The following is a 13,796-nucleotide window of genomic DNA, read 5'->3' on the forward strand; positions in this document are numbered from 1 at the left end:
TCTTCATAATTTGTCGTAATTTTTTAACACAGCAAACTGATGTGTTATAGACAGCTCAAAACTACAATCCAATAGAATGGCTATCGGTTCAGTAATCTTGCTATTAGAATTTAAAATTAAAAGTGAAAATTGATGATTTTCATTATCATCAAAGTCTAAATTCTGTAAACGATTAACCGAAAAATCAATTAAATTATAAATATTTTAAATCATATGTTGAGCGTTTTAAAGAACATTTGAACTACTTTGAATATCATTATAAAGTATCTCCAATTGCCATAATTAACAATACTCTCAAATTCCATACCAGAGCGTTATGATTTTACTACCCGATAACATAAGGTTGCCAGAATTTTTTCCACTCCCATCCGGGCCTAGCAATTCCGTGCATTTTTTCAAAAAAACCTGGCAAAATCCGGGCATGGATTTCAATTTTTCAAATCCAAAAACCGGGCAAAAACCGGGCAAAATTTAGGTGTTATTATACATAAAAGCAAAGCAAAAATGCAAAAAAAAAATGAAATTAATATTTTATTAATGTAATTGCAGACTTCCAGAAACTTTTTGGAACACTTAAATATTTAAAGGTTTATAAAAGTAAATCAGCGAAATTATTTGAAATAACCGTTGAAAATTTCCATACCGTTAATCGATTATGCTGAAACTTACTCAAAACTTTGATTTTTTTTTGGTTTCTTTCTGAAAATTGTGAAAAAATCCGGGCAATATCCGGACTTTTTTCACGATATCCGGGCAACCGGGCCGGACCGGACTTTCTCGAAATTTTGCATCAAATATCCGGGCAAACCCGGATAAAACCGGGCAATCTGGCAAGCTTACGATAACACCTTTCCTACATTCGAATGCCAGTTATTCTCAGTCTGAACAAATGCTTAATGGCAGAGCCGACCTTCAAGAACGAATCCACCCTCCGGATATTCTTTGATCGACTAATGATAACCTGCAAAATTGGTTAAGCTGAGCATATACATAGTTTTCACCGGCCCAGTTGGGTTAAATCTCGATCTTTACCGATTCGCGGTGGCAATCTTCGCAGGGCCATCAGCTCTCGGAATGGAGGCGTTTCATCAGCCAGGCAGCTCCACGTGTTGGCCTCCTAATCATCGTCCGTCACTCCGCAGTGGACCAGCTGCAGGGCCTTAAAAATATTAACCAATTTTCAAGCACCACAAATAATTGGTTTGGTTTTAATGATCGGGGGAAAAAATGAGTCGCTCAAATGATTCAGAAAACGCCGTTAGTCAAATTCAATGGCCGTTCTCTTGCTTGGGCGAAAAGCCGCCCGCCCTAAGATCGGTCCATGATGGAAGGGAAGTTTTGAATGTTGAAATTTTAACCGTTGGGTGGAAAACTTCTGTCATTGCCTAGCCCCTCGAGTTTGATGAATGACGACGACGTTTGGGCGAACCAAGGCACTGTCAACTCCTAGCTGCAGCTTGTGAGCAACTGACCAGGTCTAATTATATGGGTGGAGGTGTCTTTTTCTAAATGCAGGAAACCGGAATGGCGACCATTGACAACTGAAAGCCGCCTAAGTTATCCATCTGGCGCTAATCTAGTGCAAATGTACAGTTGCCTCAAAACGCGTGGGAGACTTAAAGTGTATCAATCGATAGCTCAAGGACAGATTATGGGGAGGTTAGTTGAGAGATTAGAAAGGTATATTATTATTAATAAACACGTGAATTGCATTTCGTTTCATGATTTCTTCGATTAAGAAATAAATTTTGAAATTAAATTTCTCAGAACTTACGAGCTTGATAAAACATATTCAGAATAATTCTTCGAAAATCTCCTTAACTGTTAACTTTATTGTAAGTTCATCTCAATCCGTTCGACATTTCTTGCGATCAATTTTATGAAAAAATCTCAGGTTTGATTGAAGATTTCTTAATCTTCCAGTTGTCAATAAGAAACATGAAATTTGTCGGAACATGACTCAATTTGATGGAGGACAATCATTGATATATGTACCTACAATAAGAATTATTTACGTATATTAATTTCAATCACTCATTTTAAGACTGGCATCTCTCATGTCAAAGTCAATGTTTGTACAATGTAACCGATTGATTGCTTGTCAAAAAACGAACCAAACGATTGTTTCACGTATATGTTCGATACCTTGCTGTGAAGCGAAAAATTGAATGACATTCAAGTGACTGCATGTTAAATTCAGCAGAAAATGTTGATCTCTGATTAACGGGAGCGTTGTAACTCGGTTTTAATTATTTCCGTTCCGATGCATCACCCATCCATTGGATCGATGAAAGATGACAGCAATTAGTTTAGTTTGGCCAGCAAAATGGAACGCTACGGTTGGCTGCCTTTGGTTCTTGTTTTTCTGCTGAACACCGTTCAAATTTTTAGTGTGCACCCGGATGAGTTATTGGTAGGTAGCAACTTTCAATTCTGCCTCAAGTCAGAACTTCCAGAGGATCAATTTCAATTTCAGAAACAATCTGTTCTACGCCATGGTTTACCGGTGAAACTTCACAAAATCGTTACTGACGATGGATACATCTTGACAGCTGTCCGGATACCGAATCCGGGCAAACCTCCAGTCCTGATCATGCATGGGCTATTCGGATGCTCGGCGGACTATCTGGCATTAGGAATGAACTTCTCGTTGGCAGCTCTCGCTTATAGAAATGGATTTGACGTTTGGCTAGGCAACAATCGAGGCAACACTTTTTCGCGGGATCACGTATCGATGAGCTCGAACCTGAAGCAATTTTGGCAGTTCAGTTTCCATGAGATGGGAGTTTTTGACCTGCCCGCGATGATTGATTTCATCAGTCGAGTAACTCAGCATCCAAAGGTTCACTACATAGGTCATTCACAAGGTACAACGCAATTTTTGGTACTGAACAGTCTCCGGCCAGAATACAACGACAAGTTCTACTCGGTTCACTTGTCGTCTCCAGTAGCCTTCCTATGGCATATGACATCGCCAGTAACCGATATCCTTAACCGTCGTGAGGAACTGGAAGCTGCCGCTAGGGTGATGAACACTCCGGAACTTGGAAATCGAGGAGTGGGAACTCCTGTAGACTTGATGACTCGAGCCGTTCAATCCGGATTCATTCAACCGGAACAGATCCTAATGAATGTTTGGTACTACTTTGGTTATCATAATTCCATCGATCGTAAATTGATACCGGAGATAATGAAGTACAGCCCAGCGGGAGCATCGATTCATCAGCTGATTCATTACGCTCAATTGTACAGAGTTAAGGACTTTCAGCAGTACGACTACGGCAATCGGGAGAATATGCGGCATTATGGAGTAAATCCACCCTCTCTGTATCCCTTGCATTATATTCGGGTTCCAATGTCGCTGTATTACAGTGATTCAGACCCAATCAATCAGCCTGAAGATGTCGAAGAACTGGTGCGTCGATTGCCCGGAATGGTTCGAAGGTACAAGATCTCGTACTACGGATGGAACCACATAGATTTTTTATTTGGATTCAACGCCCACCATATTTATCGGGAAATTTTGGAAAGTATGCGAGATGTGCACCGAAATACGCGGTATGGTTGAAAGCTAAGCTGAAAAAATGCAGCACTTTATTCAGTTTACAATTTTTTTTTTATTAAATATTAAAAATAATGCTTTTTTTCTGTGAAACTAACCTAAAATGTAATTCCAATGTGAACAAACCTTTTTGAATCTACAAGGTAAATCCGAATGATGAATCAATGCACAAAATACAGTGGCCATATCCCGCGCTCAAATCTAAATTTGTGTAGTGTGCAATGTGATAAAGCTCAGTTGATAAGTCAGTTGCCGGCTTAGCCGATGTCCGCGAGTTCGAGCCCAAGAGTTCCGGATAAGTTTTTCAATAATTGTTCGCCAAAAGCAACGTTGATATAAAGTCGTGAATGCCATAAAGATGGTAAAACGACTATAATCTAGAAAAAAAAAATTGTGTTGTTTTAAACTTGTTAACACGTTCGTCGCCACGCTCATTTTGGTAGTTTTGCTAGCCGGGCCCAAAGAAATTTTCAGAGAGAGATAGCAAAGAGGGAGAACTCCCATATTTGAAACGTGTGGCGAAGCTGAGCGGTAAACCCAAGTAAGAGAGCGTCACCTGCTTTTTGATGTGACGGGGCCCCCCAGGAAATACACCCGTCTGCCGAATATGGGTGACGTGGCGACGAACGTGTTAAATAACTCGTAATAAACGAAGATATCCATTTTCAGCGTACGTCGAATAGATTTTAGGCCAAAAGTTTAACGTTTAAATGTTCAGGAAAAGTCCATGAAATGGAAGGTTAATTGTGTTTCTAAAAAAATCTTAGATGAGACGGAGATCTTTGGGAAGCAAATTCATAACGATTGAAACATTTGAAGGCAAAAATATAAATAATAATGTCTCCAGAAGCACCCATTTTCCATCATCCGGACACACGAAATTTTATCAGATGGTCCATTGAAAAGAGTGCAATTTTTTTGTCTACTCCCCCCAAGCTGTGCGGGGAGAAAAAATAGCACTACAACTAAGAGTGAGATTGTCTAGACATAAGAGTGAAAGAGAGCATTCCCATTCGCTCATGAAGAGAATTCTCTTCTCCGGAAAAATCTATTGCACATTATTTTGAGGAGAAACTCGAGAGCTTACACATTATGCCTCACCTAAGCAAATCGCTGATATGCTAAGCTATTCCTCGTACATTTTGAGAAAAATGAATGTACTCGTTGAAAAAAAGTGTTTTCTACAAATTTTACCACATTTCACCACCACCACTCAAGTTCATTTAGTTGATTTAAAACAGCCGAAGACCGAAAACACACTAATCATGACAGACACTTTGACTGGAAATAAAATTGAAATATACTAAACGAAATTTAAAAAAAAAGAAACGTTGATTTTTTGGACTGAAATAGCGCTCAAAAATGATTTCAAACTTTTTGTTCACTTTCAATGAAAATTGGCCGTTATCAAAAATTAATGCTTTTTCAGCATATTACGATTGGCGCGTTATAATGAGCGCTAGGGCCGTGATAAAGCATACCCATAAAAAAGCTATTATAGCCAGTTCAGTGCGATTTTTTAGCATAAAATCATAGTTTAGATTCTCTTCTATCGATGCGTCAGAAAAAATGGTCTTATCCATTTTCTCTGCTTGGTGACACTTTATTAAAAGTGTTTCCATATTTACTTCGAAATGAAGAAGAACCTAAATTGTGAAATTTACGACACTATGATATTTAGGAAAAAAATATACTTGACATGGTCAATCTCGGATTTTCAAACAAATTGGTTACATTTTTCAGGCTTTAAATGTTACAGATGCGCGTATTATCCACATGGGGCGTTATATAGCTTTCCCCCTAATCCGGAAAAAATACTTTGGATAAAAGACTGTAGATCAGCTAGGGAAAGCTCAAATTAAATTTCGCTTTGTGCCCAAAAAAGCTGAAGTTAGAAGCTATGCGTTGCACATAAATAAAGGAGAATGAGGATACTTTAATCTTTTTTTTTTGTTTTCGCGATATTTTGTTTATCAAAAAATTGAAAAAAAAATTAAGATCATTGGATACTCTGTAATTGACAGTAACTTATATCCTAAATTAACGAAGATTCATTGCATCACATAAGATTGATAGCATCTTTCGCGAAGCTATTTTTGATTTTTTTATATACGGGAGACTTGATCACTCATTAAGGAAAACTTGATCCTTCATCAAAATATCTAGGGGAAGTAAGCTTGAAACGATTTAAGACTAGGAAAATAATGGTTCATAAAATCTTGGGCATTTTTTTTCAAATGAAGGATAGTAAAAAAAAATTTTTAATTTATTTAATTGGATCTATTCAATGCAATGGGAAACAAAATCATAACAATTGGAAAACAGATTTAATTATTTTTTTTTTAAAAAAGATTAAAGGGTTTTAAAGCTTACGATGAGTTTTCGATTTTGTTCCTGTTGTTTGCTGTTTTTTTTGTTTCGATTATAGTCGTTTTAACATCTTTATGTCATTCGCGACTTATATCAACGATGCAGTTGGCGGACAAGTCATTGAAAAACTTATCCGGTACAACTGTGATCGATGTTTACTCTTGGGCTCGAACTCACGGACATCGGCTCAAGAAGCAACTGACTTGCCAACTGAGCTATATAACAAGCCTTTGTTTGCTGTTGTATTTCTTTTTTTTTTATTTTCAAGATTTATTTCAATTTTTTTCTTACAGGTATATCGGTTAAAATTTGAGCTTCTAAACGCTTTCTCCACCCCTGTTTGTTTTTATTGGTTAAGCTTTTGGGGATGGAAGCACATCTTCAGGGGATATTATTTTGGTGGCGATACCAGCAGCTGGGAAATTCACAACCTGAGGTGAAGTTTGAATTCCTATCGTATTACTGCTTTTTGATGGCTCGTTAATGCGAGCAGTTTGAGTTTCCGCAAGTAACATTTCGAAGATGATTCCGTAGCCTCTGGCTCAGGTCTATCCGTATCTTAAGAGCTTAGAAAGCCATCATCAGTAAAAATATCCGAGTTGAAGGGATGAATTCCTGTTGTTTCAAATCCACTGTATATGTTCTTTGTAGCAAATGCTGGGATAAAAGTTGTCTTAAAACATTCTGCCACCTCATAGATAGTCATAATTTTTCCAGGATGCAGGGACATTCACTCATCACAAGCTCTATTATAGAATGCCTTTACCAGCCCTAAGACCGTTCTGTCCAAAGGCTGTAGCTTGTGAGATCTATGCGGTGGAACTATCAACAGATGTATGCCGTTAGACTTAGCAAAACTACAAACATCGAGACTTATGTGACTATCATCACAGAGCTATCATGTTTATCCATCACCATAAGGCATGCCATCTGGAACATCTAGATATTTCACGAAATGTTCCGAAAATTTTACAAAATTCCATCCATCAATCCATCCAGAAGAATGAGTGCTACCAGCAGTTCCAGGGAAACAATTATTCAGCATCCTATCCTGCCAGTTTTTTACGTGAGAAGATCATGAAGGTAGGTATGAAACCAACAGCTGCATTAATAGCACAACATGCTGTTACCAGCTCACATCGTTCACCTGAGGTAGCCTTACTTTCTTGTTTGCATCCTTTGCCGCTGACTTTGTTTTTGAATTATGAACAGTTGTTATTCCGTTTTCGTCCAGATTCCAAAAATTGGTCAAAAATTATGCCGGTCCTTTATAGTTCGCAAATTTTCAAAGAACATCCCAACATTGTACCTGTTGAAGCCTGTAGCCAGACTTTAACTTGTGGCCTGAGATTTTCGGAGTGGCAATCTTTCTCTACGCCGCACGAACCCATAATACCATTCGTATGAAGAAAAATTTTTGTGCCACTTTTCCACAATTGATTTTCCATTGGTAACTGCAAACTGGTAGGCAAGTTTCCGCACGCAAATAGGAGTGAGGCCATTATTCAACTTACTTGCTTTAGGCACATATTGCTCCAACATTTGTTCCTCCTCATCTGTGAATGCTCTTTTCGAAAGCCCATACTCGGATTCGAAGCGGATTAATGTTCTAGACAGCTTCTGCTTCCGTGCGTATCGCTTGAGGGACATAACCCAGGGTCGTCATCCGTCCCGCAGAAGCTGGACTTGTCCCGCTTTTTTGTTGAATGTCCCTTCGTCCCGCTTTTTCTTCAAATGTCTCGCTTTCTGGGAAAACTTTTACAAAGTTCTCTGATTTAAACTGAAGAAAATGAAACTTTAGCCTCATTTTGTCTTCCTGTGAAGTGAAGTTTTTTCTTCTATCTGCTGCGTACTTTTCCAGGCTGTATGGAGGGTAGAAAAGAATTTGAAAAAAATTTTTTCGCTAAATAAACAGTTTTTTCACTTACCTTCATCGCTTACGTTGTTGTTACTCGATGCTGGTCAATTGCAAGTTCTACACCGTTCAAAATTATGCTAATTCTGACGACGCACTCGGCTGCAAAGAACAAACCCTGGGCCACCGATTCCGGGGGCCTAAATTTTCGCCTCTTTCGACTCAGCACAGAATACTTCCAAAATGGCTCTATAATATAAGATTATATTATAATCTTCGACACATTTCCGATCCCACCGCGAAAAAAAATCCATACGCACATTCGACCGAATCAAAAGAAGAGCCACAATTGGATAGTTAATTAACAAATTGTTTATACCAAAATTACAAAATTCCAATAAATGTCAACAAACTCTGCACGCTTAATATTGTTTGTTTAACTTAGCCTTAAATGATAGATTTTTTTTCAGTGCATGTTTGCTCTCGCCCCTTTCTTGTGAGCAAATTAGGTGATTTTGTCGGTCCCGACGGCAACTGCCCCTTTTTTGCTCGCCCTCATACTAAGGGCATCCGCAGCAATCGCGAGCAAAGTGAAAATGCTCACGAGTTTAATCACTTCCATACCGCACCGGGGGTTAGTATGAAGGTGAGCAAAATAGGGCCGTTGCCGTCGGAACCGACAAAATCACCAAATTTGCTCACTAGAAAGGGGCGAGAGCAAACATGCACTGAAAAAATTCTACCGTTTTAAGCAGAATTAAACAAACGACGTCGCAGCGTGTAGATGTTTGTTTATATTTATTTTAAGGAAAAAATTAAATGAGATTAAAATTGTGGATGGATTTTTTTTAATAACCAGTTGAATTCGCAATTTCGTTACATTTTTTCGGGTTTATCCAGGAATTGAACGAGAAAATGCAAATGCTGGTTCTGATGGTAAGTTATTCATTTTGTATTTTATATTGTTTTGGATTTTTATCTACCTATGAATTTTGATAACATTTTTTCCTCTCTCACTCTATTCTATGTGGAAGTGCTGAATGAGCTTCCGTTGCCGGATGAACAACCTTACATCGAAGCCTTGTACCGTTGTTTATTTCGAAGAACGCAATGGGGTCTGACTGGAATTTCCAAAAACATCAAGCAAGCGATGACACATGCGAATTTGATATTTAAAATTGAATCTTCTCATTCCTTGTCATTTTCTAAACAAAAATTCATTTCTTACAGATTCAACTTCTGGACTTAAGGTTAGTATTCCAGTTGAATACCATTGTGAGGGGCTAACTGATGAAGTTTTTAACATATGGCAGAAGGTTGCCGACATGTTGAAAGAAAGTGGAGTTACCGTTAAGAATATTTTCTAGCCCTATACTTCGGCTTCAATTTTTGTTTACTCGATGCTGAATCAATTCGAAGTGACGGAAACGAATACGGCCATCGGTCTGATGAAGATGCTAGTAGCGATCAACTGTATGTCAAAACACGAGCCGAGGGCTTCAACCAACCCCCTGGCAACTTGACGTTTCCCATACAAATCGCGTGTGCCAGTTTTTTCTGGTTCTCTGGTTCTGTCAAATCGAAAATCCACTTGCTTAACATGTCGGATGGGCCCATAACGAAATATGATTTCATTGATTGATTCAATGGAATGGAAAATGATTCGTATTCAAAATTCATAGCTTAGTTTTAATAAAGGGAAACTAGTTGAAAAAGTTCCAAGCAAGCAAATTTATAGCACGATAATTTGTGTGTTCTTCATTGGCTCTAAAACTTCTGGTCTGATCAAAATAATTACCTTATATCCGGCAGTTTTTGGGACAAGTACCTTTTATGAGATCTATTGTATACAATAAACGTCAAGTATAAAATTACCGCAATAATCTTCAATTGATTTTCGTTAAATACATGCATATGAATATTTCAGAAGGACCACAAAATCAAATTAAAGCAAAAATTTTCCCTTTTTTGGAATGAGTACTCCTATTCAAAAGGTAAATTGGTAGAAAACTGAATGAGAATATTAATTTTGGTGATACATTTTTTATTTATTCTAAAGTTTAAAAAAACCTCATTTGCACCGCATTTCATGATGGGCCCTTTTCATATGCATGACTTAAAAAGCATGTAAACAAGCGGTACACCAGCGACACCAGCGATTTTGGAACAGGCACACGAAACTCGCCTGAGCTGTCAAGTTGCCAGGGGGTTGACTTCAACGGAGTTGTTAAAAATCGCATCTTGGGCGGAAACTTTTTTTTTGCGCAAAAACTACTTCCATAAAATATTTCCGAAAAGCGACGATTGCTTGTAATAATAATCGAGACCATCAGTGCGCTGTACAGGATTTTTGTATCCAACCGGCCAATATGGGTGACATTCCAGAACTGTCCCTACCGATTCGGCTTTCGAAACTCGAGGTCTCTGAAGTCTCAATAAGTTTGCAACAAATGGGACCCAGTTTTTCGGAGCAGCAACTATTTCAGTCAGCACGTTTAATAGAAAAAGAAGTTGAAGATTTTTTTGAAAAGTATGATTTTAATATAAATATAATAAACAAATAAAGTTGAATTTTAGTTCAATTGTTTAGTTTGTTGAATTTTGTATTTCGGGTCAATGTGTTAGGAAATATAAGTGCCCGGCGTTTTGAAAGCAAAATCGAGCTTAACTCGAAAATATATTCTTATCTGAACTTATTTTATTCAATCAAGTCGTTCTACAATTCAATAAGTTTTTAATCACAATCCAGCAAACGGGTGACACGGAATTGGAAACACCGGTAGGGAAACTGAACGCTTTACCGAAAGGATCAAAGTTAAATCGGTCGCCGAAAACAACCACCACCGGTTAAAAGCGGTGTCCTATTGATATGATGACGAGGTCAAGCGAAGCAAACATCCTGCTCGGAAGTTCTTGCTGCATCCATCATCAGACCCGATTGCTGGTCGTCGAAGCTGCTTGGCCTTGCTGCTGCTGTACGGTATGTTCAACCAGGATTTAGACCTTGACGTCACGTTACGGATAGCAGCTAACCCGTCGAATAACTGCCAACAACCCCCAGGCCCTTTTAAGACCAACATTAATCGAAATTTTAGCGAAAAAACTGAGGACTTAAATTTACTCGGTCCGTATTAATTAAAGATTAAGATTTTCTTCAAAAGTTTTCTCAGTGCAATGCTAAATTTGAAAATAATTTTGCTACCGCCCGGTGCGCGAAAGAGTGTGTATCCTAAAACCGGGCCGCTGAAATGAGCAAAACCGGGCCGCGTTTACTCACTTATTGGTGCGTTTGCTCTAACACCCTCATAATCTCATACCCGTTGCGGTATGAGAGTGATCAAACGCGTGAGCATTTTCACTATACTCGCGATTGCTGCGGATGCCCTTATCGCGCTAGAGTTTTCACACAAAAATTTCGTCGACCTCAAATGTCGCTCTACGATTTCGTACTTTTTCTCTCACCGTCTCTTGAATAAAGAACTGAATAATCAGCAATCATGTCTATTCCTATTTGGAATAATCGATTGAAAATAAACATTTTTGAGGTTCAGGTATATAATTCGTTAGTATTATTTTATTGTGAAACTGTTTTTGATAATAATTGTTTTTCTAGATCAAAGAAGAGAATCCAAAACGATGAAGTCTTCCAGGAAAAATTCCAGTTATAAATCATCTGTTTGAAGTGTCAAGTTGAAATTTAATTGTGATAAAATCAGTGATTTTTTCAATTGTCATTATATTATATCCAGTTTTAAAAAGTTGAACTGATTTCAATGATCTATTCCGGAACCGTGCAACCAGTCTACAACCATATAAAATATTTCGGTTTTTCAAGGAATCGAAAGAAAATGAAAGCGAAAACACTTTGGCTATTCTTCGTACCACAAAACATGATGTTGCGAAGCATAATAAATAAATTTTAAACTAAATTTTTTTTAATCAACATATTTGGAAATATTCAGCATTTTCTTACAAAACACTTATGACATCTGGTCAAAGAAATGTTAGAAAATGAAAACTGTTTCGATCCAAAAACGGACTGAAGGATAGATATGAGAAAATGGAAAATATAAAACCAAATAATTTATGTAAGAAGAAAAGAACGTAATTTAATAATTCAGAATTTCTCAACACGCACTAATGATTGACAGACAAATGAACAACATGCGAAATTAGAGAAAATCTGGCTACTTCGATTGAAAAATATGTTCACTGCGTTCATTGTTGTGCGGTAACTTTTACCTATAAATAGAACGGCATTTGTGTTAATCGTGTCATTCTTAAAACGAATTTTGGAAAGCAACATCACTCCATGGAAACGGGGGAAGGCGACCACGAGAAGACGGCCAACGATCAGGACCAGGAAATCCCTCAGATTACGACACGGACTATTTTGTTTCTTCGTCTGGGTTTTGACCATTTCAACGGTCGAATTTTAGACCGATTCTGATTTCTCAATCTGAGATAACCTTCAGTCTATCATGAACGCTGAAATTTCATGAAGTAAACTTTGTCGACATAGAAAGATGTCTGCTTATAAGTGTAAACAAATAATTCAAGAACGTACAAAAAGATGATGAGAGAAAAATGTATGTAAATTTTTGACAGAGTGAATAATTTTCATGCGATTCTAGTTATTCGAGAAAATCACAATAATGAAATTACAGAAATTCATACATTTTAAAGCTTTTGCATTAAACGTCAAAGATTCTGTGTTCGTATTTTGGCAGTCTTAAAATGCAAAAATGTGCCAAATTACGTCAATTTATCAATCTTCCTTTCAAAATTCATCTGGTGGGACTTAAACAGTCTTAAAGGTTCATTGATTGAAAAGTATGGTTTTTACAGCACTTTTTAAACATTTTTTGTGGTCATGATCTTAAGAAAAATATATCCTTATCTGCAAATTCTTATAGCTTCTAACTGCAGCTTTCACGGGCACTAAGTGTTTTTTTAGCGTTCCGTAGCTGATCTACAGTCTTTTTATCAAGTTCGATCTCGAATGTATCGGTCACCCTGGAATGAATAAAGCCTTAAAGAACACAAGCTATGTTTCATCATGTATTAAACGATAAATTGTTGCCACTCCGTTGATAAATATCTTCTTGTATCGTTGTATTCGTTCCGTTCCGGGTAAAGTTGTTATTTTAAATCAGAAAAAAATCCTTTTTTTGGTGTTATCTCTTATTAAAACAAATTGATTTTTCCCATATCCACAAAAGTTTGACGTAACATTCGAAGCATGTTTTTTGGTTTTTTTTAAGACATTGAATAACGGAAAATTGAAGTGTTGTAGGTGAATAATGGGTGAAAAACATATATTTGAGCCAAACTGTGTAGAACTGCATCAAATTGATCTAATCGACCACGGATGTTTTGGACGGAAATTGGGTCTAAACCGGCTGTTTGGAGCACGGATACATGTGCTCTAAGGAAACTGTCGGTTTACGGCATGGAAACCAAGAAGGCTATGCAAAGCTTGATGGATGAAGTTGTGTAAAACAATTGATAACTCATGATCATTAAAGAGAAAACTAGTGAAAATTTTTAAAGTTGATTTGAATTTTTTTAAACTCGATAAAATAACAAGTTTTAATTTTTGGAGTGTTGATGTGTTGTATTTCGCTAATTTTTCAATAATAACACTGAGTATTTTCCATCTACAGGAGAAAATGTACCAGTACTCCATAATTATAGGGCTTTTCAAAAGATCCAGAGTGTACCGTCGTGATAAAAAAAATACTTCACTATATATTTTATAAAGCTTACTCAACTAAGATGTGCACGAATAAATTTCATTTTAACACTTTTTTAGAATATAATGGAAAGGAGATTAAATAATTTAAAAGTTCATTACCATTTGCACCCAACCTAATGTTGATATTGACGGGGAGCTATTGGTTTGGAAAATTAGAGTTTTTAATTGCGGAACATCAGTGTGGCTCCGAATTCGAGACTTCCACACTTGGTTGTAGTGGCAATCATTCCGAATCAACATTTTGTGACGCG

The 13,796-nt window shown here is 37.3% G+C and overlaps 1 protein-coding gene across 1 annotated transcript; it reads left to right on the forward strand.

Annotated features, from left to right (window-relative positions):
* Positions 1 to 2,326: 2,326 nt before the first annotated feature.
* Positions 2,327 to 3,568, forward strand: LOC129742413 (lipase 3-like). The gene has a single exon (XM_055734312.1). The coding sequence runs from the start codon at positions 2,327 to 2,329 to the stop codon at positions 3,566 to 3,568; it is 1,242 nt and encodes a 413-aa protein (XP_055590287.1).
* Positions 3,569 to 13,796: the final 10,228 nt, after the last annotated feature.

This window comes from Uranotaenia lowii, chromosome 2 (assembly GCF_029784155.1).
Source record: "Uranotaenia lowii strain MFRU-FL chromosome 2, ASM2978415v1, whole genome shotgun sequence".
NCBI classification, from domain to species: Eukaryota; Metazoa; Arthropoda; class Insecta; order Diptera; family Culicidae; genus Uranotaenia; species Uranotaenia lowii.

Excerpts from the sequence above, each read along its gene's own strand:
- LOC129742413 (XM_055734312.1), top strand. The coding sequence starts at position 2,327 with ATGGAACGCTACGGTTGGCTGCCTTTGGTTCTTGTTTTTCTGCTGAAC.